The following is a 24,005-nucleotide window of genomic DNA, read 5'->3' on the forward strand; positions in this document are numbered from 1 at the left end:
ACCCAAGGAAGTCAGACAGCACAGACATGACTAATTGGGCGGTGGGTCTTAGTGTTCCTCTCACAGACCTGGACGATGTTAGCCAGGTGGACAAACTGACTCTTGTGGGGCTAGCAGCACAGGCCATACACTCTACTTGGATGGTGTGATGCGTGCCATCCAGTTCCTATCAAAGGCATGCATTTTAGCAGATTTAAACCACACAAAATAATGAAACAACTAGTATCTGTTTTCTGTCATATCTTCACTTTTTTACAGTTCCACATTACAGTGCAATATTAAACTACAAAGCAGGATCTCATCTGTTTATTTGTGATAAATTAGGCTATTTTACTTTTTAAAAAATGTAATACATTTTCTAGTAATACAAGAGCTGCCTGTGAACAAAACTTAAAAATCTGTTTTCCAGTACACATCTGGTTTGTACACATATTGAAATAAAATAAGGGCACATTCCTACTTAATTAAATGCATCTATGGGTGGAGGCACAGCGCTTTTTTTTTGGTCCATCCAGGAAATACAGCCACTGGACTTCCCACAGTAATCAGTACATTCCAGAAAGTCATTCAAATACCTCCTGTTGAAAAAAGTGGTAGCTAAAAGGGGAAAGGAGTGGTATAATTGCTAGTCAGTATTTCACCTCTTCAAAGCCAAAGACAGCAGCATTACAGTTAGTTAAACCAGACAAATGTAAATACGCAGACATTGTTGATGCGACCCCTTGAACTCTTATCACTATCAGCCCCTTCTCATTATCTTTTTCTTTCTTTATGTTGACTTGTGTCGTGGTGCACAAATCATTCATAAAGCTAGTACATTTATGGTTCCACAATTGACTTGCTGTTTTTTCTTGTATATACCAATCTTTCCCAACCTGGTTCCCTCCAGATCGGTTGGACTACAAGTCCCACCACCCCAGCCAGCACAGCTGATGGTTGGGGATGATAGAAGCTGTAGTCCAACACATCTGGACGGCGCCAGGTTAGAGAAGTCTGATGTACACTATTGCCATAGTTACATGAAAGTAGCCGAAGGCATGTATGTCGGGTGATAATGGTACAATAAACTACAGAATACAATCACAAACCTTGGAGAGCTTCATCTACCATTGTGTATATGGGGCTACATGGCAGTCTGTGCAGCTCACAGGAAGCTGCCCTTCCTGGCTGTCGCAGATGTCACTTTTTCCCCTGGGAGCTTTTGTACAACTGTATGAGCTCTTGTGTAGGGTGCCATATAAAGCCCAGTGAAAAGCCATTTACATTTCAATATGTAATGCAGTATCTCATTCTGAATGCACCTTCATTGCATGTGGGAGAAAACTAGCAGTGCCATACAGATAATAGGTTTACAGGAGAGCACAGCACATGTGAATTGCTCTTTGATTTATCTGATGAGTGTAAAGACACTTCTGCTATGATCTACGGAGTGTAAGACAAGCTATCACTTAGTGAGATATATCAAGTAGTGAAAGCTTAGAAAAGAATGTAAATGAGAGAGGTACATAGCCTTGATAGGCAAACCATGGCTTTCATTTATCATTCAGGGCAGAATCTACAACCAGGGGAAGATGGTTTTTCTACCACCTAAACAGGGATTTTGCATTTTGAGAGATCCATTCCCTCCAACCACTAGATAATACTACACAATTTGGCTTCAGTTGACTTTTTTCACTTAGTGTACCAACCAAAATCTTCTCCTTTGCTAATATAATGACTGTCATGTTTCTCTGACTACCCATGAATCTGCGTGCTTTACCCAAGGCAAGAGACAAATCTGACAACTAGAAGAGGGCAATGGAAGCAAAGAGTAATCTAACAGCTGGAATTAGCAGGAGGGCTGCTTTCCAAATGTAGATGTGTTAGTGCGCAGCTATAACATATGAGGTTGTGAAGATGTGTTGATCTCACTACAGAAGCCATGCTGTAGGCCATTTTGATTGGTCCTTATTATACTGCACTGCTTGGAACAGCTTTGAGATGATGCAAGATATCTAGTTTTAGTTTCTTGCTTCTCCAGCCTTCCTTATGTTTGGCAGGTTGCTAATGCTATAAATATCATATGCTGGAGATCAGCAAATATCTAGTATGTTTTTGCTGAGTGCCTTGGACTGCAAGAAGATCCAACCAGTCCATACTCCAGGAAATAAAGCCAGACTGCTCACTTGAGGGAATGATATTAATGGCAAAACTGAAGTACTTTGGCCACATAATGAGAAGACAGGATACCCTGGAGAAGATGCTGATGCTAGGGAAAGTGGAGGGCAAAAGGAAGAGGGGCCGACCAAGGGCAAGATGGATGGATGATATTCTGAAGGTGACGGACTCGAGCTTGGGGGAGCTGGGGGTGGCGACGGCCGACAAGAAGCTCTGGCGTGGGCTGGTCCATGAAGTCATGAAGAGTCGGAAGCGATTGACCGAATAAACAACATACATTAAGCAAATTATATCACTTGATGTAGAAATGTGTAGCGTAGAGAACTGGTACTTGAAGTCTCACAATGCCTCATTTCCCAGCTTCCAGGAGGGTTGTAAAAAAGAGAACAAACAAGGATGGCAAGATGCCTTACACAATGGAAACCACACCAGCTCCAAAAAGACAGAAAACAGCAGAATTCTATCATACTGCTGAGTATGAATTATTTGCATCAGAACGTATGTGTTCAAGTGTACTCTATATCGGGTTCCAAGTGGAGAGACTGATTCCGTACACAAAGTGATGTATAAGCCTCTTAATTTGCTTCAAACGATTTGGAATATATTTTTGCAAGGGGTGGTGTGGGAGGATGATGGGAGAAGAGGGGAGTAACAGGACACAGGCAGCAGCGAAGGAGACAATGAACACAGACAGGAAGAAAGAAAACTGACAGCTTAGCAGCTAATTCTATGTCTGACTCTTCAAAGGCTTTGCTACCACATTTTCAGCACTGTCCCTGCAACCATGAGGATTAGGACCTAGATTTTTTTTAAGCCATGCACCATAAAGTCCGCCAACTCTTGTGGGGTGCTGTATGTGGGATGCATATAACTGTACAGATAGTATCTAACGAGAGGAAACCCTTTTGCAGTTAACTATCCCTCTTGTTACTCTCTCACAGAAGGCAACATGCTATGGTAGAAACAGGCTGGTCTTTGTTTATATTGAGTAAAGAAAATGTGTGGTGCCTTTTTAACATTAAAAATCCAAGGTTGGAGCCAGGATCTGCCTACTGTTGATGGAAGGGCTTCACTCACGGAAAGTGCTTCTGTCTAATTTTCAGAAATCCCCCCCCCCCCCGCACCACAGCTCACACCATTCAGCAGGGTCCCCTGAGCTTCTGTGTCGCATTTTCAGGGGTCTGGAGGGGCTGCTGTGGGGAGGAGGGGTCAGGCAAATCCACTTCTGGCAGCCTACTTGCACATGCCTAAATCTGGATCCAAGCCCCGGGGTGGTGGTGGTGGTGGTCTATATTAATGATTTCCAGGATTCCTGGAGATCCCAGCCCTATCTACATAGAGGATAATTTAAACCAGATGAATTTTTTTAATGGAAACTATGTTTAGGGTTGCTGCAGTTTGAATAGTCTCAACTGAAATAATTTAAAATTCAAACTTTGGGGCTGTGGTCTTGTGCTTGCTTACATGGGAGTAAATCCTATTGAGTCTGAGTAGACTTGAATAGGATTGTGCTGTTAGCTAATCAGAACTTAAGATTCTTACGCAGACAAGGCTGGAAGGAAAACTACATCACCAAAGTTATGATGAAACAGATGACTGAAAAAGCAATCCTCACCCCAGATCTACTGGCTGGAGGGGATTAGGATTATTCGGGGCAGGGGGAGTGCCCCTCAGACACTGGAGAGGAGTGCCACTGGTGGTACTGAGGTAAGCCTGCCCCTGTAGCCCCTGGTACATTTTGGGGAAGCTCCTCTGGTATAGTTCTCCAGCTGGTGGTAGGCCTCGAAACAGGGTGTTTTGGGGAAGGTGGAAGCAGCCTTGGATCTGCTGCATCCAAATCCCCTTCATTCTCCTGGGAGGCCCCTATAGATGGTATAGGTAATTTGCTCCTCATTGAAATCAAGGGGGGGGAGTGGGGGGGAACTGTTGGAGATCTCCAGGAATATCCCCCCACCCCCGAGCTCCTGCCCTAGCTGGTGCAACCCAGCAGGGCTTTTGAAAGAGGTGCATTATCTTCCACTTCCCTCCCTCTCCACTTAAGACTGCTCCATAGGCAAGCATAATATTAAGCTGCAGCTGCATACATTTGCTCATTAATAAGCCCAGTTTAGTTCAGGTGAATTTATGCATGTGCCAGTATGTTTGGAACTGGGTCCTGACAGCGCTCTATGCCTGGGCTAACTTTAATACTAACACCTATTAACTTCTGGTGTTGAATGAACATTTTGCCACATATTCCCTGTTTCTTTCTGTTACAACAGCACAATTCTAATGTTGCTCATAAGCCATCCACCTGATGTAGCTAAATTCTCGTTTTAAAATTTATTCTCGGCACTCTCGTGGAGCTTGATCCAGCAAAGGAGATCCATGTGCGGGAGCAGGTATTCTGCACACGTGTCACTTGCTAGATCAGGAGCCACAGGCATAAATCAGGTGGACATCCAACATGCCATCATCCACACAGCACTGCTTTCAAATGCATATTCCATCTGCATTCTGGCACAGCTACTCATGTGTCAACATCTTTTTTAAAACATGATTAGTTCCAGATTGGGGCCATTGTTTATTTTTAAGGTTGCACTCTCCTTTGTCACAGCTGTTATTTGCTTTAAAAGGACCTAGTGCCAATTTTTAAAAAAGTCATTTGCAGACCACCTTGGCGGTTCAAGAATATGAAAATACTACAAGTCCTGGACTTTGAAAGCTCAGGCCCTGTTCTCTTTAAAATAGTATTTATAGAATCTTTATGAGATTAATCTCAGAAATAATTCCTTTGGGTAAAATAGACTCCTTTGGAGAAGGAGGCCACGTAATGATTAGCTTTTACAAAAAGGCCTTAGCTAGAACAATTCCCTTCACAACAATACAACTTTACCTCGTTTTGTGGTGGAGGGAATGAGAACATGGCATTGAGGGTTCTGCAAGTCCCCAGCGGCGAGAGGTGGTGGTGGTGCTGCTGCTGCAGGGTCATCCCCCTCCTGTTTCGACACTTCACCTCTGCTCCAAAGTGCTTTTTAACCTTGTGCCTCAGCAAGTCCTAAACGGATCCAAAAAGTGCTTTCATGATGTGAGTGAGGGTCTCCTTTGAGCGATGAAGAGCTCCAAGAGGCCCAGGAGTCAAGGTTCATTAACTGTCTCTGGAAAGAAGAGCTCCCGGCACCTGTGGACTGTGTCCTGGGGCGACTGGATGCTGTGTCCTACTGTGCGGGGGTCGTCGTAGATTTCATAATCATTCCCACCCTAAGAATAAGAAGAGCCTTGTTACTAGTCCATTACATTTCTTAGAATTAGGAGGCTGGATGTAGAGGTGAAAGTGAGCAGGCAGAGTACTGACAAAACACACAAGCTGCTTTCATGTCATCCAATTCTCCCCCCGCCCCAGCTTCAGATTAGCTTCAGCCATCCAACCTTGGCCTTCAGGTTATGCTGAACTCAGCCTTTCCCTACCTTGGGCCCTCAGATGATGATGAACATCTCCCATCCTCCCCAGCCAGCATAGGCAATGGTCAGGGATGATGGGAGTTGCGGCCCAACAGCATCTGAGGGCCCAAGGTTGGGAAAGGCTGCAAAAGAAATGAAGAACCAGAACTAAACAAGAGGAAAAAAACTGAACTGGTTCTCACCCTAGGAAGGAAAGCTTATCTTAAATCTCCAAGTTTAAGGTGTACGGCCTTTATTCCTTCTTGGAAGAAGGTCCTCTCCACTTAACACAATGTGTCTTCCACAGAAGTGCAATGGGCTAGCTTTGAAGAAGCAGTGAAGGAAAACAACCTAAGATTGTACCGAGGTTTGCATAACTAGGGAAAGAAAATAGAAAATGAGCCACGATGGCTTATTTTCCTGCCCTGCACATACTGGTGGTGCGCTGCTTAATTGCCATAATTACCCTCACTGAGCACAGCTTGTCATGTCATCCGAACCCAGCAAGGGTGGGTGGGGGTGGTTTACAAACCACTCCACAACCCTAGAACTACCATGTGTTCTGGGACGGTTTGTAAACCCACCCGCCACCCACCCTTGCTGGGTTTGGATGACATGGCAAGCTGTGCCAGCAAGGGTAATTATGGTAATTAAGTGGCGTGTGACTGGCATGTGTGAGGTGGGAAAATAAGCCATGGTGGCTTATTTTCCTTCCCCAATCATGCAAACCTGCCCTGTGTGAGGGTTTCAACCTGGAATATGGGTGGGCTATTGAGGTTCAGTTATTAAAAGAGCTGTCACCTGAGGTAATGACTGATTTGTATCCTGAAAGGTGGGATATAAATAACTGTAATAAACAGACATCTCCACTTATACTTTACAGATAGTTTTAAAAGGTTATGTGCCGGGGGATTCAAGGTATTTGAAACAGTCAAAGCAAAGAAAATGATGCCCAGCTGGGCTCAGAGCCAAAATTGCTGCTTCTGGTAAGCAGTGGTGTGACAAAGTGGTGTAGTGGTTAGAGAAGGGGTAGACAACTTGTGGCCCTCCAGATGATTTGGCCTACAACTCCCATATCCCTAGCCAGCAGAGCCAATCATGAGGGATCATGGGTGTTGTAGGGCAAAACATCTGGAGAGCCACAAGTTGCCCATCCCTAGGGTAGACGGTTGAGCTAAGAGGAGGGGAGGTCTAGGTTCTAGACAGTCCCCAGTCTGCCATCAAAGCTCACTGGGCGACTTTGGGCCAGCCTTGGTGACTCTCAGCCTAACCTACCTCAGAGGGTTGTTGTGAGATAAAATGGAGAGGAGAAGGACCGTGTAAGCCACCCTGGGCTCCTAAGAAGACAGGTGGAATATAAATGTAATTAAATAAAGAAATAAAATAATCTGGCTTTGGAGAAAACTCTCCTCCTCCTCCCATTCCCTTTTCAAATAGAACTTGGATGGTGTGGCGCTTATCATTGGGAAGCAAAACGGGGTGAGACAAAAATATGGATAATTGTTTCTGCATCCTGAGGGGATTCCATAGATGCACAAAGTGTATTAGTTTATACATTAAAAGAAAAATAAATTAACAGCTTCTTGCTGCCCCGCCTGTTATAAAACAGCCCCAAAAAGTGTTTGGTTGCTTCCAGGATGTGCAGAATGCTGAGGGTGGTTGAGCCATGGAATGTTGTCAGTCGAAGGAAAGGAGAAAGGTGGGAGAGAAAGAACTGGCCCATTTGAGTCCCTAAACACAGCCTTCCCCAACCTGGTGTCCTCTCTTTGTGTTGGACTACATAGCCATTCTGGCTGGGGATGGTAGAAATTGTACTACCACACATCTGGAGGTTGGGGAAGACTGCCCTAACAGGTTATAGTTTCCTGAAGAGGGCAGGGGTGGGGGAGGATTAGACATTAGGGGATACGCACTGTGATGCCCATTAGAGAGCAACACTGCCCCCCTGCACTCTATGGGAAGGTTTCAGAAGGTGGGGGTGGGGGGAAGGGACATCTTTTTGCTTTCCCACTCTCCAGAAAGCTTTCCCCCTCACCCTCCTTTTTGCTATGTAGCAATATTGTGCTCAGCTCAAGTGCCCAACACTGAGCCCTTTGCTGCTTTATAGCACAGAGGGAAGAGGGGTGGTTAAAATAAGTGTCCCTTTTCTTTCCCCTCCTTCTCCTAAAACCTTCCCTGCCATGCAGTCCCCAAACAGTGTTACAAGATTCCTGTTCCAGGCTGGTTGGAGCCTTATCAGGGGCTCCAAGACTACAACCTTTTGTTATGGGGCCTCACTTGTGAGAAGCCTCATTTGAAGTGCTGCTGCTCTGGATATTGATTTCCCCCTCTCATGTTATCAGTCCTTACCTCAGAAAACAGCTCTTTTAGTAGAGCCATGGAGGCTGACTCTGAACTGTCCAACTCATGTGGTCCAAGGGAGACTGACATTAGGGCTGTTCACACAACACGCTAACCCACACTCAGTGGTTGAGTGTGGGTTTTTTGAACCGTAGGTTGTTTGTTGAACCATGGGTTAGCATGTTGTCTGAATGCAGCACATTTTCTGCGGGGTGGGTTATCGTGTTGTCTGAACACGGCCAAGGTGGCTTATTAACCATGCAGTATGGCTTGTTAACCACCGTGAACAACCGAACAACAAACCATGGGTTCTTGAGGTGGCTTGTTGAGAAAAATAAGCCACACTGTATGGTTAACAAGCCACCATGGCTGTGTTCAATGAACAATCCACAGTTCAAAACAACCCACACTCAACCACTGTTGTGTGAACAGCCCCATTGCCTGGTTTGCTTTTCACTTCCCTTGTTTCCAATTTTGTTGCACTGGGGACACAGGAGGCGTCTTCCATGCAGACAAATACCTTTTGAGATGTTGGAATGACAAGACAGAACTGCAGGCCCTGTGTCCTTCTCCCAGTCACCGCAAGAGTGCGCTGTTAGGCTATACCTGCTTTCATGGTGACAGCAGGCACCAACTTGTAAGACTGGAAAAAAACTGAGAACCACCTCAGTAGGAGCCCCTTCAGATCTTCCCTGTTAACACAGGAAGAGTGGGGATTGAGCAGGTGTGGACGGGGACACTGGGGGTTGCGTGTGCCCCCCACCTTTTTAGCCCTCATGTAAACAGGCCGTATGCCTACATAGGGCTAGTGCCTTTTCCGTAACATTTGTAGGGCATCTGTGCTTGAAAACAGATGGCTGTCTGAGGTTCCCAGATACAACTGCCACACGTTTTCATATACAAAAATGCCTTTTGAACATCCCAGAAAAGACACCTTTGAGGGACAGTTGAAACAAGCAAACAATCTTATCTTATAGAGGATAAAGCTTTCAATGGCTGCTAGTCCTGATGGCGATATGCTACCTCCAGTATCAGAGGCAGTATGCCTATGTACACCAGTTGCTGGGGAAGATGAGCAGGAGGGTGCTGTTGCACTCATGTCCTGCTTGTGGGTTTCCCACAGGTATCTGGTTGGCTGCTGCGTGAACAGAATGCTGGACTAGATGGACCCTTTGTCTGGTCCAGCAGGGCTCTTCTTAAGTACTTAAGGATCTGTCTGGGTGTAATATGGCTCTCAGAAGAGCCTGCCAGCTTTATCCTTAGTCTTACGCAGAGCTTGGCCTCTTGTTGAAGAACTGAGGGTCTGTGGGATATACTTACAGGGGTTGTCTCATTCCCAAAGAAGTGTATGGTATCAAATCTCTCGTCGTCAAGGATGTTGAGGCAATATCGCTTATCCCAGCCCTCTGGGAAGACATCAAAGCTGATCATGCCACCTGCCAAGGTCAGGGAGAGAAAGGAGAAGTCCTTGAAAAAGAGTGAAGATGGAAGTTTGCAGAGTAAAGTCCTCCCCACAGTACCTCTGGCCTAAAAGGGAATATTGGTTTATGCAGAATAAATTGTTACATGAGAAATGGTCACGCGCTACTACTGCCTGCCTGATTCTCCAACTCATTAATTCAGGAGCTGCTGTTTCTATGGCAATGGGACTGGATGGCGTCAGCAAGGCCCCATCAGCCAAAGGCACAAACAAGAAACAGTTGGCCAGGGTACGCATGGGGAGCAGAGTCCAACTACTTTTCAGAAAAATACATGAAGGGAGGGTGCCTCTGAAGCAATTTTGCTAAGGAGGGAAAAGTAGTGCTCTTTTAATAACCTCCTCCTGTCTTCTACATACACCTGTTCAGGGAAAGGAGCTCCGGTTTACTGTGAGGTGAATGTGAAACGCAGGCACCACTGGGAACACCTCAAGCATCTGGCACTTGATGCTAGCACTGCTTACTGGTCAGAACAGAGGAGTTTAGCCATACGTCCTCAAACTGTCACCTCTGCCACTTTGGAAGACCTATACCTATATTTTGGATAAATTCATCTGGCATGCTGGTGGTAGCAACACCCATAGCAGCTGCTGCCCCCACAGAGGGAATATGGACACTTCCCAGCAGCAGTGTAAGGGATGAAGGCTAGTGTCACCCCCCTTTTTGTTGGAAGTGACAGCAGCCCTATCCACAGGTTAGCCACAGGAAGGACTAATGCAGTGGTGGGGAACCTACAGGGCTCCAGATGTTGCTGGACTCCATCAGCCCAGACAAAAAGGGCCAATGGTCAGGGATGATGGCGTTGTAGTCTAGCAACATCTGGAGGGCTGTATGTTCCTCACCCCTGGACTAATTGTACAGGAAAGGAAGGGCAGGGCACATAGGGCTTCCAGCTGCACCAGGGAGCATATCTGAGTACAGCTATTTCCCTATGCAGACCTTCGCTGAATATGTGATGTCAGAGGGGTGGGGCTGGGTGACTGCACACATTGGGGGCAGGCCAGAAGATGTGAGGACTAATGCATGGATGGACAAATAGGGTTAGAGTTGCACCCAGTATGATGCATTACTGCTAAACCAATGGATTGGGATGTCAGGAAAATGACAACTAGCCATGTTCTGATCTTGACCATTCTTTGCAAAAGACAACGATCCCGTATTTAAACAGCAAGACTAAGCACACTTACTTGGATGTAAGTCTCACTTGGACTTAATGGGGCTTACATGGGAAAATCTTTATAGAGACTATAAAAATAATATGGAAAACACATTCATTTCAGAAAGGGATTGTCACAGGGATATACCTCTTTTAAATCCATCCAGCAAAACACTCGCCTGCCTTTAAAACAGAAACAATGCTTGATATTTTGCTTTTCCAATACTGCCACCCCCACAAAGGAAAATGCACCAAGCACTTAAAAGGGCTGTGAGGCACTTCTTACACTCACCTCGGGAAAACCGCAGGCCCTTGCCAGCAAACTCCCTCTGCAGGGCAGCTACAAACTTCTCTCGGATCTTCTCTTTCTGCAAAGCAGACAGCAGAAAACAAGTGAGAGAGGACAGAAGGAAGCATTAAAAATTGCCCAGTTATTTTGATCTTTCTCAGATTCTACTTTTTCCCATGACATTCAAGGTTTTATGTATGGGGTCTTGCACTCTTTTTCAACACAGGCTGTGAACTGTCAAGATTAATCCTTCTGTTTGGCTCCAGCTTCCAGGCATAGTACCCTAGCAATAGGCAACAATCCTTTCCTATAGTTAAAACTTTATAACTGTCCCCAGCCCGCCGCCCCCATCTTAATAGGCTCCTTGTGTGCTACAATAAAGTGTCTCAGTGGACACATGCTGTCAGTTCTGGGCTTAATGCTTGTCATTTACCTTGTCCAGCTCAGAAAATTCTATCCGTTCCTCCACGGTGCAGCTTCGACCAATGGGAGAGATGTTCAACATTCCATTACGAAATTCTATGAAGGTCCCCCTTTGTGTGTTTCGTGGGAGGAGGAGAGAAGGAGAAACTTGAATATGTGGTTGTAAAACAGGACCCTTCTGTTGCACAGGCTCAAGATTTCTTTCACATAAAGTGAGGCAGAATCTTCCCACCATGATATAGCACAGGGTCAAACTAACCACAGAACTTTTGCTACAGGAAGAGAGGGCATTACCCAGTTCTCACTATGTGCCACGTAACTTTTTCTACAGGAGCTCATTCTAGATTCCCCATGGCTCTCAGCTCTTGCATCTTAGATCTTCCAGGATCAAAGCCCTTCCTGCTCCCACTGTAGCTTCTTGATGCAGGGCCAAATTATCTTCCAGAAGACCTGTACCCTTTAGAAGCAAGTGCCTACAATATGCAGGTTCTGACTTTGTTTACCATGATTGACAATAACTACTATCTTTCCCATTCTTTTATGTTTAACTTATTTAGGATGTAAAATTCCTGTGGACAAAAGCCTTTCTTGTTCTGAAGTGGTGCTTTTGTAAAGCTAAGCACAAGAGGATTCAGTATAGTACAGCAAAATGTCATGAACAGAGGTTAAAATGTTAAAAAAGTGGTATTCGCTAGACCAGCCTTCCTCAACCTGGTGCCGTCCAGATGTATTGGACTACAATGTCCACAGTTCCCAGCCAGCATGGCCTTTGGCCAGGCTGGGGAAGGCTGCACTAGGCCATGGCTAGGCAACCTGGTGCCGTCCAGATGTTTTGGACTACAACTCCCATAATGCCTGACCACTGCCATGCTGGCTGGGACTTATGAGAGTTGTAGTCCAAAACATCTGAAGGGCATTAGATTGTTTACCCCTGCACAAGACACTACACCTATTAGGGCTAACTTAAATCAGCTCCATACACTGAGTTGTCTTCATTCAACAAGCATCAGCTATTTAGCCCGCAGTCCTATGGTCCCTGGGATGGCATCCCGGGGGCCAAGTAATTTTTCGGATCTTCTTTGAGGGTGGAAAGACAGGTCTGCCCTTGGAGAGAGAGACTCGCCCTCTTAAACCTCCTCTGTGATGATGCGGAAAGGTCTGCAACTGGTGCTTCTCTGACATCAGAGATCGCCAAGAGGAGGCATTCTGTGGACTTTCCAGAGGAATGTTGGGAGAGCCCCATACTCCCGACATGCCCAGAAACAGGAGAAGTCCTATCACCAGCCCTGGAGCTGGCATTATTCATTTCCCTCCCATTGGAATCAATGGAAGGGAAATGTGAAAAAAGAAAGAAAACAGTTGAAAATGGTCAAATAGAAAGGGAAAAAGCAACAAACATGCGCGCACACACACACACACCCTTTCTGCTCTGCCGGCACAGGGCGTTGGAAAAGGCAGTTTACTGCTTGGATTCTTTCCTCTCTCTCCTCCATAGAATTGCTCAGTAAGCTACTAAAACGTTTTGAAATAAATCATGTGCCAAAAGGCAGAAGCTACTGTGATTGTTTAGCCTAGCAGGGATAGGCTGACTGTCTTCAAATTTTTTTAGAATGATATTGGAAAAAGAGAGGCAGCAATAGCAATGATTCACCCTGTATGGTGAGTATAGGACAATGAGGTTAAACCCCTGGAAAGAAGATAGAGGAATTTCTTCCTAACATGTTACCTAACTATAAGAGCTGTTAAAAAATGAAATCAAGTGTCTTAAAAAATTGTGGGAAATGTTGGAGAAAAGCTGTTAGGTTTTATTTGACAATAAGATTCCTTGTCTTTGAGCAGGAAGTTGGGCTAGATCAGCCTTCCTCAGCCTGACACCCTTCAGATGTGTTGGACTACAAATCCCATCATCCCCAGTCAGCATTGGTAGCTCTATGTGGGGCTACTCCTGAAGAGTGTCCAGAAGCTTCAATTGATGTAAAATGCAGAACTGGCACATGGTATTAAGACCATATTACACTTCTCTTGAAAGACTTGCACCGGTTGCCCATTGCTTTCCAGACAGTTCAAGGTGCTGGTTTTAACCTTTAAAGCCCTATGCAGCTTAAGGACCTGGCTATCTAAGGGACTGCCTGTCTCACTATGAGTCTGCCTAATCATGAAGATCTGCAGGAAAGACCCTTTTGAGACACCCCCCTGCTCCTGCTTACAGAGGCCTGATTATCAGGCATGTGTGAAAACTGTGGAATGTGCCTCCTCAAGAACTACGATTGGCCCCCACTCTCTTGGCTTTTAAAAAGGCTTTTAAATTATGTGGTTTTAAATTGTTATGGTTTATTGTTGTTAACGTCCTTCGGTTTTTAAAAGTAATTATTTTAAGGTTTTATTGTTTTAAATTGTGCACTGCCTTTTGATGGTTTTTAGTAAATTAGGAAGTATATAAATAAATATATAAATAGTAAGTAATAAATAGGGCTGGGCGAGATGATCCATGTAGTTCCTTCCAGCTCTCTGATTCTAAATGCTCACATGTTGTCTGGACAGTAAAAACAGAAACTGCATGCACTGGGATAAGGAAGGATCATTACCGTTTCTTGGGCAGCTTTAGAAGTGCCATGTAGTTGAGACAGAAGTTGATCAGTTCCTGCAGAAGTTCCTCCCCGAGGTGGTTCTGGATAGCCTGTCGAATGAAGTCAAAGGTCACACTCAGCCAATAGAGTATAATTCCTAGATGGGCTCTTTTTTAAAAAAAAACCAAATCCATCTGTATTATGAACTTCAGAACAGGGCAGATGGCTCTATTATATGCTGAACAGAAAAAAGGGAAGGGGAAGAACCAGAAGCCACACGTACACACACAAAAAGGGAAGGTGAAACCTCAAAATGTTGCTCAAAGAATTTAGTTTGACATGTAATATGCCCAATGTGTTTTTCACATACCACCTTCCTCAGGACCACTAAAAGAAATGACATCAAGATACTATATGAAGAGAAATGAATATTAAAAAAATAACCCTGAAAATACTTTATGTTTATTTTTATGGAAAGTTTTCATTTTAATGTTCAGTGCTCTTCATGTCATCCTTGTTGTTTCTATGAGTGCCCCTGAAGCAATGATGATGTGAAAATGTATTGGGCTTATTACAGTACAAAATAAATTTATTCAAATGTCACTTTAAGGTTTTGCCTCCTCCTTTTTGGCTTCCTTTATTATATGTTGACCTATTAGATGACTCAGTGGGGTCGATATGCTGGGAGGCTTTGGACACCACCTTTTCTCGCTGAGAGGTTTGGTGGGGAAGGAGAAGGAAAGAAGGGATTTGCAATGTTGGTGGCAGAACACAAGGAGGCCAGGCCTACCTGCTTGGAGACTAGTTGCCCATTCTTGTACTGCACGGTGCCATTTTCCGCAAAGACGTAATCAAACCTGTCGATAACTGTGGGGGGTGGGTTTACAGGGGCAGGGGGATGTTGAGGGGAAGAAGTGGGGGAAGAGAAATGAAGGTCAGAGACAAATATTTATGCAGCCCTTTTCATCAGCCAGGTGGCTAGGAGCCAAACGGGAGGTGTAAGCTGAATTTTGTGATCTCTGTGGTTTTATCCTGACACGTTAGCACAGCCAGTCTTGAAGTATAGTGCAAACAGTGAGGCTCATGAAGAATGTCAGTAGTGATGTTCCCATTTTACAGATGAAGATGTGCAGGTTGGTAAGTGAGAGCCCAGTTGTGTGTTTGTTACATTTCCTCCAAGGAGCCCATGGTGGTATGCATGATCCTCCTCCTCTACGTTTTATCCTGACAACAACCCTGGGAACTAGGTCAGGCTGAGAGCCAGTGACTGGCCCAAAGTCACCCAGTGAGCTCCATGGCCACATGGGGACTAGAACCCTGGTCTCCTCAGTCACAGTCTAACACTCTCACCACTACACCACACGGAGGCAGACATAACACTGGAGCCAAATTATGCCTGCTCATGTCTCTCTGAATGCTTTGACTTGTCTGCCCCCATTCCCATTTGGAAGGATACCTCACTAGCACACAGTGCAATCCTAATCTTGCTTACTCAGAAGCAAGTTTCACAAGTGTGCATGGGATTGCAGCCACAGTGGTTGGTTATCTAACACTGGCCTTTCCTAGCAGCAGTCAACTGGCCAGTGTTGAATCAGCAGTTCACTTATGTTCCCTTAGGCTGTCATTGCCCAATTGCCTGTAAGTAAACTTCATTGAAATCAAAGGGATTTATTTGTGACAGGCGTGTATGGGATTGCACTGTTGAGCCCTTTCTTCGGAAGGAAAATTTCAGAATCTGATGTCATGCTTTATTTGTTACTGGGAAAGTGGACATAGAGTGGAATGCAGGGGCACAGAACAACCATTCCAGTTTACTTCTGCAAACCGATGTAGGTCTTGCACCATGGACCTGGGGCCCAGAGGAGCTCCACAATGTGTCTGGAATCATGGTCTGTGAATGAATAGAACCCAGTTCATGCCATTTAAGGTAGGGAAAGAATGCTAACACCCTCCAACCTTGCTGGGATTACTGCAGGTCAGATGGGTTTGGCTGGTCACTGTATAAATACACCAGGTCAACCAGCTGGTGGCTTCCTGTTCTGTTCTTCTGCAAGCCACTTCTACTGCATAAGTGCCACACTGCAGGCCCCTGCTGCTTTCTGGATCCTCTGCCTCCAGGTGTGCCTTGTGCTTTTATGTATGCATGCGTTCTGTATAGTCCACGGTGTCTTTGGCTCCACCTCCGTCTCCACCATTCCTGATCTCCTCAAATTTTCCCTCTCTGTTGCTCTGTGGTTCCTGCCTCTCCTGCCCCCTAGCTTTGAAACCCATCAAGTGACTTCTGCTTTATTCTATTGTTTGCCAACATCTAAGGAGGGGCAGCCAATGTCTTGGCTGGACTCTCCCTGGCCAAGTTGTTCAGGGGCCGGGTCCCACATCTCTGGCCCTGATGTCACTGTCTCTCCCTCAAGCAGCTTAGATGGGAGAATCCTCTTCTTCTTCCCCAAGCTCTACAACAAGGGTGTCGCAGCTTTCAGCCTGAGGACTGGTTTCAATTTCGGAGAAGCTCTTGGGCGGCTGCATTTCAGTGGTGGGCAGGGCCAAAGGCAAAGGGGGCATGGCCAAATACTAAAAGTACCAACATATTTAAGCTTAAAGCTCTTGCTGCCTGTAACTAAACCCTAGGAGAGGCATTTCAACCTTTTAAAACAGGGAAAGAAACTGCACGAAAGCAGGGAAACTACCAAATGATCGGCAGTCAGGGGAAAGGGAGAAGGTACAGGGAAATGGGGCATGGCCATCTGGGGAACCCTGGAGGAGTGGATAGAGACCCCAGGTGGGCCGTATTTGACCTACAGGCTTGAGGTTCGACACCCGTGCTCTAAAAGTTGACAGGGCCTGCAAGGTAAGGAACAGGGCTGGGAGAGTTCAATATTGCTTCCTACCTTTTTAACACCCTTTGCTTGGGAAGTGGATCTGGCCAATCCAGAGGCTTCTGCGATGGATGCCAAGGCCTCCAGGTCCTCTCCTCCAAGGAGAGGACAGCCTATCAGACTAAAAGCAGGACACAACTCCCTTATGCTGCTCAATCTGGCAGGCAGGCCTCTCCTCTCCTGGTCCACTACTCATCCCCACACTGGATTGTGAATGTGAGGTGAGATCTCTTCCCTTGCAGGAGCCCCTCCCATGAAATAAGAAGTGCTGCATCTTTGCTTTCCCAATCTGAATCAAAGAGCAAGTGGAGGGAGGCTGAGAAAAGGCAGGTTGGGAGCTAGAGATGTGGCCCATTGGCTGCCAGTGAGCTGGCCATCCCTGTTCTAGAGCATGCCCAACCTGGCTTGGGCCAATCACATTCCCCTCTTTTGGGCTCCTTATGGATTTGGAATATAATGGGCTGCCTTGTTAACCTTGTACTGAGTGTGGAGGTGGATAACACTACGAAAGGAGAGAGCAGGACAGAAAAGGTGGAGCCATCTGTACTTCCCTTCAAGAGACCAAACACGGGAGGAAGGTTTCTGTCACTCTTCATGAGTTGCTGAGCCAGTGCTCTGAAGGCCACTTCACTTACTTTCAAGGGCTGGAGTCAGTTCCGCTTTCCAGCCCTTCAAAGCCACATGGGAAGATAGTGAGAGTCCAGGAACAGCTTTGCAACGTGGAGACTTTCAGTCATACCATTTTACATTAGCAGGGAAATGGCATGGCCTTTAAACAGACCTATCCTAGGGTTGATTCACCAATGCAGAAATAGCTGTGGTATAGTCCTTCCCAGATTGCACTACTAGGCCAGTGGGGGGAAATCACATTTTCAAATGCTTCTGCACTTTGGACATGGCACTTCAGGGCAATGTCTAAAACCCTTTCCCCTCATGCTAGATTTCCATCTTTTTTAAAGACGGAGGACCATTCAAACATACGATTCCCACACCTGCAATCTGAAATACTCCAGTCCCAGGAGAACTGTACCACGTTTTCTCTGCATGACTGAATTGGCCCACGTTGTTCACCAATATGACTGAGATTTTTTTTAAATTTGCAGCACGTTTGTAAGCATGCATTCATCAAACAACTGGGCCAAGACAAAAGAAGCACGCATTGCTCACCTTCATCCCCTTCTCCCAGCTGCTCAGCTATCTTGGAGTAGTCGGAGCCACCCACCACACCGATCATCACTCGCTTACGCAGCTCTTGAAGAAACTCCGCTACCTCAGTCTCAATTTTCTGAGGGAAATGGAGAAAGAGGGCACGCTACTAGAAAATGGTGTTTTTTTATGGAAAAGCTATCACGCTATTTGCACGCTGATATTACACACACAAAAATAGCATAGTCCTGCATTGTCTTCAAAGCTACTCCATTACTTGTGGTAGAATGAGCTTTTGTAAGCCTGAGTAAGAGATGCCTGAAATCACCAGGGAAATCGTTGGATTTAGATGCTGTAGAAGTGGAAGCATCTTATGCAGTGAGGCTCAGGGATCAACAAAACACGAGATACAAAATACCAGCCTTCCCCATCCTAGCACCCCCCAGATGTGTTGGACTACAATTCCCATCACCCAGGGATGATGAACATTGTAGTCCAACACACCTGGAAGGCGCTAGGTTGGGGAAAGCTGCACTACACAATCCTTTTTCGTCCTAAGCTCTGATAGAGAGCTGAGTGGGGAGAAGAGCACCTTGGGGGAGGGAACGCAGTGGGAAAGATGGTGGGGGAAGTCTCTACCATCTCAGCCTAAATGTTTCTAATACAGGCATCTGGCAAATTAGTCTCTTGGGAAAGTGACAGACTTGTGCCTTTTAAAAAGGGTCTGCTCCACTTGCATCTAAAAGAGAGATAGGGGACCATTTAAAACTGCCTATGAGACAAGTGGGTAAGTGGTGCTGAACCCTCTCCCTGCCAGCCACTTTCTCCTCTGCAGTCTTTTCACACTATAGCCCATCTCACAAAGGCACTTTCCACCCAGCTGGCCTCTAATACTGTAAAGAAGCTGATACTGTAAACTCCCCGCCTCCTGGAAAAGATTCAGGATTCCCACGCCCCCAGAGATAAATGTTCTTTGCAAAAGCAGCTACAGGGCTGGATCCACCCAATTTTCCTCCTCCCCTCTCTCCCCGTTGCCCCTTTGTCCTGTGGATTGTTTTCTCTTTTGCTGATGTTGCAGAAGATGCCTAAAGAGTAAGACAGGGTGAAGCTCCCATATACAAGATGTAAGGGATTACATCTGTTGACCCTTACAAACATTCCTTGTATGTCCTCCTATCACATAAGAGTTTGGGAAGGGCTGTAGCTCACTGACAGAGCACAAGCTTTGTGTGCAGAAGGTCCCAGTTTCAATCCCTGGCATCTCCAGGTAGGGCTGCAATAACTCCTGCCTGAAACTCTGGAGAGCCACTGCTGTCAGTTGTTGAAAATACTGAGCTAGATGGAGCATTGGTCTGATTCAATCAAGGCAGCTTCCTGTGTTTTGAACAACGTGTGAATGGAAAGGGTGTGTGTTAACCTCATATATGTTGCCCCGAGCTCTTTGAAGGTGGGATATAAATATGGTATGAACTTACCCATACCCTGCGATCAACATCTGAGGCCTTCCTCAGAGTGCCTCTTCTGAAAGAGGTTTGGAGGGCAGCAAGAAGGGAGAGGGCCCTTTTAGTGGTGGCCCTCCGACTGTGGAACGCTCTCCCCAGTGAGGCCTGCCTGGCACCAAATATCTTTGCAGATCAGCTGAGGAGGGAGGGCATTTTCATCCTAAGCATGCCTTGATGGAGATGAAGATTGGGACCCTTCAGCTGATCCACACCAGTCAGCTGAGGAGCAGAGAGGGCATTGTTTTCATCCCAGTCATGGTTTAAACCTCCCTGACTAGGGCACCATGTTGGGGATGAAGGTCGGACCTCCCTGTGACTGGTCTGACCATGCACCCACAGGGCTAGTGCCTTGGTGACAGCAGAGGTGGCACATTCTTTCTTTCCCCCTCACTTGCACATTTGTATCTGCAAAGGAAAGGACCCCATGACAGGGTCAAAGAAGGAGGGGCAGCCAGTACCGTTTCTACACTGAAGAATGAGGAAGAGCAGGGCTGTTATTACTGCTGCCACAGCCACCCAGGCACAGGGACCAAAGCAGCAGCACCATGACATATTTCAGGCAGGACCCTCCCAGATGCCCACAGGAACACCCAAAGGTTCCTGTCCTGTACTTTCTTCGCCCCACACTGTGGATGGCTACCAGTGTGTGAGTGTGTCTCCTTACCAGGGGAAGGTGGTGTGTTTGTCCCATCCTGGAAATGCACAGGAGTGTTGGAGAAAAGAACAGAACAACAACAACCATCAAGGGTAATGGGGCGGGATTACAGAAAAGAGGTGTTCCTAGCCAGGAGTTCACGCAAGCCGGAGATTTCCCATGGCTGGTGCGGAGAAAATGGATAGAGAGACGTTTTTCTCCCTCTCTCATAATACTAGAATGTGGGGGGTCATCCGATAAAGCTAAATGGTGGGAGATTCAGGATAGATAAAAGTACTTCTTCACACAACAGATAGTTAAACTGTGGGCTTTGCTACTATAAGATGTAGGGATGGCCACCAACTTGGTTGCTTTAAAAGAGGATTAGACAAATTCATAGAGGATGAGGCTATCAACATTGGCTACTAGTCATGATAGCTAGATATTACATCCAGCATCGGAGAAAGTATGCCTCTGGATACCAATTGCTGGGGAACACAAGTAGGAGGGTGCTATTGCACTTATGTTGTGGGCTTCCCATAGGCCAGTGTGAGAACAGAAGGCTGGACTAGATAAAGCCTTTGCTCTGATCCAGCATGGCTGTTCTTATGTTCGTATTAGATTTAATTCAAAGGCACCATCAACAGGGCAGGGAGCACTTGTACTGTGCATGCAAGGGAAGCCTCACAGTAAGTCTTTGTCAACACTTCAGAGTTGCTTGGAGACACACTGGTCTACAGAAAAGCAAATTGCCTGCACTGCCGTCACAGAAGCGTCCTTTAATTTGCTAAGGAACAGAATGCCACAACCTCCTTATTTTCCTTAACTCTCAAATAGGGGGCACTGAAGAACCGCAGGAATTAACCTGAGAGCAGGGAAGCACTACTGGCAAGCCCTTTGGTTTCCACCAGGTAAGGGCACCAATCCGTACCTTCCTTCAACTTTGCCTTAAAAGCTTATACATAGCATGGACAAAGTGCTAGGCACATGGGTTAAGACAACAATCCATGAGGTAGGTAAGTGATCCAGCCACCCCTAGGGTTCAAATCGAAAGAAAAATATGTATTTACGTTCAATATAAGAGAGTGGGAGAAACAGAAGCAAAGAGACAGCAAATACACAGTTCAAAATCATCTCTGTCCTTGCAAATACTTACATAATCTCAGCATCATAATGGCTGGCAGCCAGAATCTCTCACCAGATGTCAACTGAGAGATGCAGGCAGAATACGAGCCTTCCCCAACCTGGTGCCCTCCAGATGTATTGGATTACAATTCCAATCATCCCTAACCAATGGCCAAGCTGGCTGGAAATGATAGGAGTTGCAGTCTAACACATCTGGAGGGCACCAGGTCGGGGAAGGCTGAAGAAATCCCTTCATTTTTATGCTGTAGGCAGGGCATGGGAGCAGAACCTCAGGTGTGCAGGCCAAATCCAGCCAGGTCCAACATGTAACACCACTTCACATATTGCTTGTAGTTTTATTGAAAAGCTCTTGTTTTATTTCAAAGGAAGTAGCTTTATTTCAAAGGAGTGGGCTGGAGGAAGGGTCTCTCTTTCTTTCCAGCCAGTCTTTGTGCATTTGAGATGATGCTTAGGTAAGGCTCATCAGGGGAGGCTCACAGGGTGGAGAAGCTGCCCTCTGGGGTGAGACAGAGGAACGCTCAAGTGACAAGCACTGTTGGTTTGCCTCAGCATGACATATGGCAAATCCAATGCTCCAGGCGTGCCCTATGACCCTCCAGCTAGTATCTCAGTAAGTAAACATTGCAATTGCAGGGCAGCGTCTTGGGCCTTCTCCTTGGTATTTTGATTAGGATGTCACTATCCAGTGATTCTGAAGACAAAGAAAATATGGCAGTGGATGGCAGGCTCATAGCCAGCCTAAAACTTTTGGGGGGCAGCCAAAAAAGTAGGGAGTAGTTCATCTGGTTTGCAGGCCTTTTAAAGGCAAAATTGTGAACTTTTTAATTATTTATTTGTAAAAAAAAATAGGGGGGGCAAAGACTTTTGGGGGGAGCCTCTCCAACCCCCCCCCCCCCCGGCTACAGGCCTGCATAGTGGTAGGGTGAGTTGAACACAGCAATGGCAGCCATAGTCAGGGCTGGCCCTCCCATGGAGCAGGGAAAAATGAGAGAATGGATAGAAATTATCTCCCCTCCCTCTCATAATACATTAAGGGTGCAATCCTATGCATGTTTAGATAGCAATGAGTCCTACAACTTACTGCTGTCTAAACATGCATAAGATTGCGCCCTAAAAGGGTCACCCAAGGAAGATGGTTTGCAAGAAGATCAGGCCAACAAAAGGAATCTTGTTTTTCATACAACACAGAAATAACTTGTGGAACTCCCTACCCCAAGGTATGGTGCTGACCACTCGTTTTGATGTCCTTTTAGAAAAACAAACAATAGATTAAACCAATTAATGGAGCGTTGGTCTCTAGGACTATGAACCAATGGAACCTCCATGGGCAGGCTAACTGGGACAAAGAACAGGTGGGTGGCCATCACCATTATACCTTGCTTGCAATCCTGCTAGGGGGCTTCCAGATGTTTGGACCACACGTCCCATCATCCCTGGCCGCGCACCTTGTTGGGGAAGACCGTCCTACATCTGGCTGGCGAGTTTTGGGGGACTAACATTGCAGCCCTATAGATGTCTCCTCAGGAGTAAGTCCCACGCCTATGTTCAAGCGCTTGCCTAGGGAGTGCGCGCCATCGGACGCCGTGGTGCCGCCTCCCGAGCTTGGTCCAAAACCGGGTCAGCTTGGTCTGATCCGGCATGACCATTCTTATGCAACCGGCGCCGAAGAGAAGTGCTTGCCTGGAAGACCGCCCGGCCCGGCCTCGCTCGCTCCCGGCCCTCAGTTGAACTCCTGCGGCGACGCGTCTCTCGCAATCGCTCAGCTCGCAGCTGCTGAGGGCGGGAGGCGGCGGCAAGGGCGAGGCGTCGCACTGGGAGAACTGGGTTCGGGAAGCGCCGGCTCTGCCCGCCCGCGAAGCTTCGGGCTCCGAGCCCAGGCGTCCAGTCAGCGCCCGGGGGATCCTCTCAGGACCGGTCCCTCCATTCATTCGGCAGGCTGCTCAAGGGCGGGCAGCCGCGGGGGCGCGGGGAGGGAGAGGCTGGAGGACCCGTACCTGGCGAGGCGGCGTGAGGGTCCCATCCACGTCGAAGAGGCAGAGGACGCGCTCCGGGCCCGCGGGCGTCTCGGGGGCAGCCATGGCAGCGCCCCCGCGCCTCCCGTCGGCTCCCTCGCTGGCAGCTCCTTGGCGGCAGCGGCGGGGACAAGGCTGCGCTCTGCCGGGAGGCGGGCGGGAGGCGTCGGCCCGCAGCTGGGCCAATTGCGGCCGCGAAGGGCCGCTCATGTGACTCGCGGAAACCGGGCTGGCCGCACGTACGCGCCCGTTGGCGGCCGGAGGAGCGGCGGCGGGGGGGCTGGAGGCGCCCTCCGCCGTTCCCAAGGGAAAAGATTCGCGCGCAAAAAAACCCCTTTGCTTCCTGCCGTGGATTTCCAGACTCCTGCGGCTGGCTGGCACCTTCTTAACGGCTAGCACGTGCTGGACTACAAATCCTAGCATCCCCCAGGTTGGGGAAGGCAGGCATGAACGTTCGTGGAACCCAGTCCAGTCCATTTCATCAGCACATTCTATTGTTTTTAATCTAAAGGCGCAATTCTATGCTTGTTTAGAAAGAAAAAAAGTCCTAGCTGGGGAATGCTTGGAGTTATAGGAGTTTTTCTGTCTAAACATTCATTGGAATGTGGCCTAAATTGTATTTATGTTTATTTATTGTAAGCTGGCCAGATAACTTTTATGTTAAGGGGCAGCATAGAATCATAAGAGTTGGAAGAGACCTCGGATATCATCTAGTCCAATCTCCTGCTACAACCAGGTCCTGCACTACAGGGTTGTAGCTACAGCATCTCCGACAGATGGCCATCTAGCCTCTGCTTAAATACCTGAAGCGAAGGAGAATCCACTACCTCTGGAGGCAGTTTGGTCCACTGCTGAACAGCTC

The 24,005-nt window shown here is 47.0% G+C and overlaps 1 protein-coding gene across 3 annotated transcripts; it reads right to left on the reverse strand.

The window, feature by feature from the left end:
* Positions 1-233: 233 nt before the first annotated feature.
* Positions 234-23,291, reverse strand: PMM1 (phosphomannomutase 1). Of its 3 annotated transcripts, none has more exons than XM_084809978.1 (8): positions 23,126-23,291; positions 17,871-17,988; positions 14,621-14,697; positions 13,849-13,940; positions 11,274-11,373; positions 10,844-10,919; positions 9,238-9,353; positions 234-5,397 (listed from the first exon to the last, which is right to left on the reverse strand). In XM_084809978.1, exons 1-8 carry the CDS (start codon positions 23,207-23,209, stop codon positions 5,275-5,277), a joined length of 786 nt encoding a protein of 261 aa, XP_084666104.1. In that variant the 5' UTR covers positions 23,210-23,291; the 3' UTR covers positions 234-5,274. The 3 variants fall into 3 exon arrangements, with proteins under 3 accessions (XP_084666104.1, XP_084666105.1, XP_084666106.1); XM_084809979.1 differs by having other exon boundaries at positions 22,507-23,217; XM_084809980.1 differs by lacking the exon at positions 23,126-23,291 and adding an exon at positions 21,142-21,195.
* Positions 23,292-24,005: the final 714 nt, after the last annotated feature.

This window comes from Heloderma suspectum, chromosome 7, assembly GCF_057233095.1.
Source record: "Heloderma suspectum isolate Gila_16-S chromosome 7, 16-S_ref, whole genome shotgun sequence".
In the NCBI taxonomy this organism is placed as follows: Eukaryota; Metazoa; Chordata; class Lepidosauria; order Squamata; family Helodermatidae; genus Heloderma; species Heloderma suspectum.

What these genes read in the sequence shown, in the direction of transcription:
- PMM1 (XM_084809978.1), bottom strand. Translation starts at nt 23,209, where the DNA reads ATGGCTGCCCCCGAGACGCCCGCGGGCCCGGAGCGCGTCCTCTGCCTC. An exon ending in GGGCCTGCGGTTTTCCCGAG is followed by an intron (nt 9,354 to 10,843) that starts GTGAGTGTAAGA and finishes TGACCTTGGCAG; the next exon opens with GTGGCATGATCAGCTTTGAT. An exon ending in TTGGGAATGAGACAACCCCT is followed by an intron (nt 5,398 to 9,237) that starts GTAAGTATATCC and finishes TCTTATTCTTAG; the next exon opens with GGTGGGAATGATTATGAAAT.